Consider the following 2352-nt stretch of genomic DNA (forward strand, 5'->3'; position numbering starts at 1 on the left):
AAGAAGAAGAAGAAGAAGAAGAAGAAGAAGAAGAAGAAGAAGAAGAAGAAGAAGAAGAAGAAGAAGAAGAAGAAGAAGAAGAAGAAGAAATGAGATTAAATAATGACAACGTTATCAGAATAAAGGATCTTACAGTGTTGAAAGCTCGTACGTCATCTCCGAACATTTTGAACAACTTGTCTCTACAGAAAGCGAGCCCTTCTGTTTTACAGATGATTTCCACGATTGCTATATTTGTAAACAAACCAACGTCTGTAGATCCATGAAAGACCCCATTGAAAAAAGTCTGTGGACAGAATCATATCAAAGTGTAAGTTTAGTGTTTCATGGCAACGATAACAGTGGTATATTCTGCACTTCTGAACAAAGAAAAAAAATAATAGAAAGTGTAGGAATCATAAGAGTGCGGGAAAGAACTGTTGACAAAAAGACTGACTGATAAAAATAGAGTCAGAGACTGACATACAGATACATAGAGGATACAGATACAACAATGCCTGCTTGCGTGTTTGTGGTTAGAGGTATTCTCTCTCTCTCTCTCTCTCTCTCTCTCTCTTTTTTTTTTTTCACTTCCTCTCTTTGTTTCTCTTTCTCTCCTTGTTTCTCTCTTTTTCTCTCTGGCCCTCCCTCTCCCACTTGCTCTCCACGTGTAATACCAGTCTAAATGTCTATATATGTTTTTTTCTGTCTCATCGTCCGTCTGTCTGTACATGTTTATGTTTGATTGTGTGTGTGTGTGTGTGTGTGTGTGTGTGTTTGAATGCATGTGTGCGTTTGTGTTTACTTTCGTGTTTGTGTAATACTTTTTTCTTTTTTTCTTGCAGTCTAAATGCAGTATCAATACTACTATAACTAATAAACAGAATTCTCGTGCATCAGAGAAAGAAGTACCTTGAAAATTTCTCTGATCTTCACAATTTTTTGCGTGAACCCAGTAGTTTGTTGCAGTCTGGCGGCTGGTGACAAAGCATAGAAGTGGCGGACCTTAGATGTAATGTACTTATCCCGTGAGCCATGTATGAGCATTGTGCTGCAGCCTTGTGAGTGGCCCACGTAGAACAGTTGTTTCCTGTTTGTCACCTTCAGTACGTAGTCGATCATGGCAGGAATGTCATACCGGGCCATCTCGTCAAAACTAGATTGGTGTGTCAGAAAGAAAATAATTTTTTATATACATAGATAAATATAAATGTGGGGGTGGGGGTGACGCATCACAATGACAAAGATAACAACGACAACCACAGCAATAACAACAACAACCAGCTTGAGGGTTGGGGAGAGGGGGGAAAGGGGGGGGGGGGCAGAACAACTAACCTCCATCTCCAAAAATCGGAATGCGATGGCGATAGATGTTTGTGCTGCTTGGAGTAGGAGTTTCCCCTCATGTTCCCCAGCCAGACGTCCGCCCCGGCATCAGCCAACAGAAACGCCAGGCTCTGATTAGCCGGACTGACCAGGTAGTCTGTGGAAGCCCCGCACAGGCCATGCTGAAGAAGCACCACGGGTCGTACGTCTGTTGGACAAAAGACAAGACCAGAACAGTCACAGACATTCCATCTATGCTTGGAGAAAATATGGTATAGGTTTCACGCCCCTATCAACACTATTAGGTTATTTAAGAGGCGGGACTTCCGAGTTCAACGTCTGTTTCCGAAAGGAGAGAGCCAAATAGGAAATTCGTGTACAGTGCCTTTCCCAAAGACAAAACGTCAGACCCAGCTGAGGCACAAATCCCTGAACCCGCAATCTGGCGATTTTGTGTCCGGTACCCTAGCTACTAAGCTACCCACGCCACTCCATCTATGCTTGGGATATCATAATATACTTACTATGACCATGTGGCACTTTTTTTGGGGGGGGAGGGGGTCTTTTCATGAGTTAACATGGTTAACTTCCATGTTGAAAGTAATATTTCAAACCATTAATTTATTGTGCAATGCATATTTTTCAAGATGGCGCCAACGTCACGTGACCGCATTGACACAAACATTACATAAATGATAAAGTATCGTTTGTAGACTTCTGAACTTTTTCGGAAATTTGTTGATTCCAGTCTTGTTCTTTTTCCAAGCGATATTGAGATTTTTGTGATGTACCTTATTTTCCATGTCTTTTGCTCTTGGGAATTGGGAGGGGGGGTGGATGTAAGGCGTTTTTTGTTATATTATGACCTTGGTGGATGGGAAGTGTTACGGTCACACGCACTTGGCCAGACCATTGATAATTTATTCATAGCTAGATTGATGTCAATCATATCAATGGTGCACCCGTCACTGTGCTGTTTTCCTAATGCTGCCACTGATGATGATGATGATGATGATGATGATGATGATGATGATGATGATGATGATG

General features: G+C 41.7%; 1 protein-coding gene across 1 annotated transcript in view; it reads right to left on the reverse strand.

Moving 5' to 3' along the window:
• LOC101855859 (gastric triacylglycerol lipase-like) overlaps positions 1-1586 on the reverse strand; it is a gene marked incomplete at its 5' end in the record, with an annotated part of 9672 nt that extends 8086 nt beyond the window's left edge. The window contains 3 exons of the mRNA XM_013080668.2: positions 111-286; positions 892-1135; positions 1315-1586. Of these exons, the coding sequence (XP_012936122.1) occupies positions 111-286; positions 892-1135; positions 1315-1586 (692 nt within the window). The remainder of the gene's footprint in view (positions 1-110; positions 287-891; positions 1136-1314) is intronic.
• Between the last annotated feature and the right edge of the window lie 766 nt (positions 1587-2352).

Source organism: Aplysia californica, unplaced genomic scaffold (genome assembly GCF_000002075.1).
Source record: "Aplysia californica isolate F4 #8 unplaced genomic scaffold, AplCal3.0 scaffold00095, whole genome shotgun sequence".
In the NCBI taxonomy this organism is placed as follows: Eukaryota; Metazoa; Mollusca; class Gastropoda; order Aplysiida; family Aplysiidae; genus Aplysia; species Aplysia californica.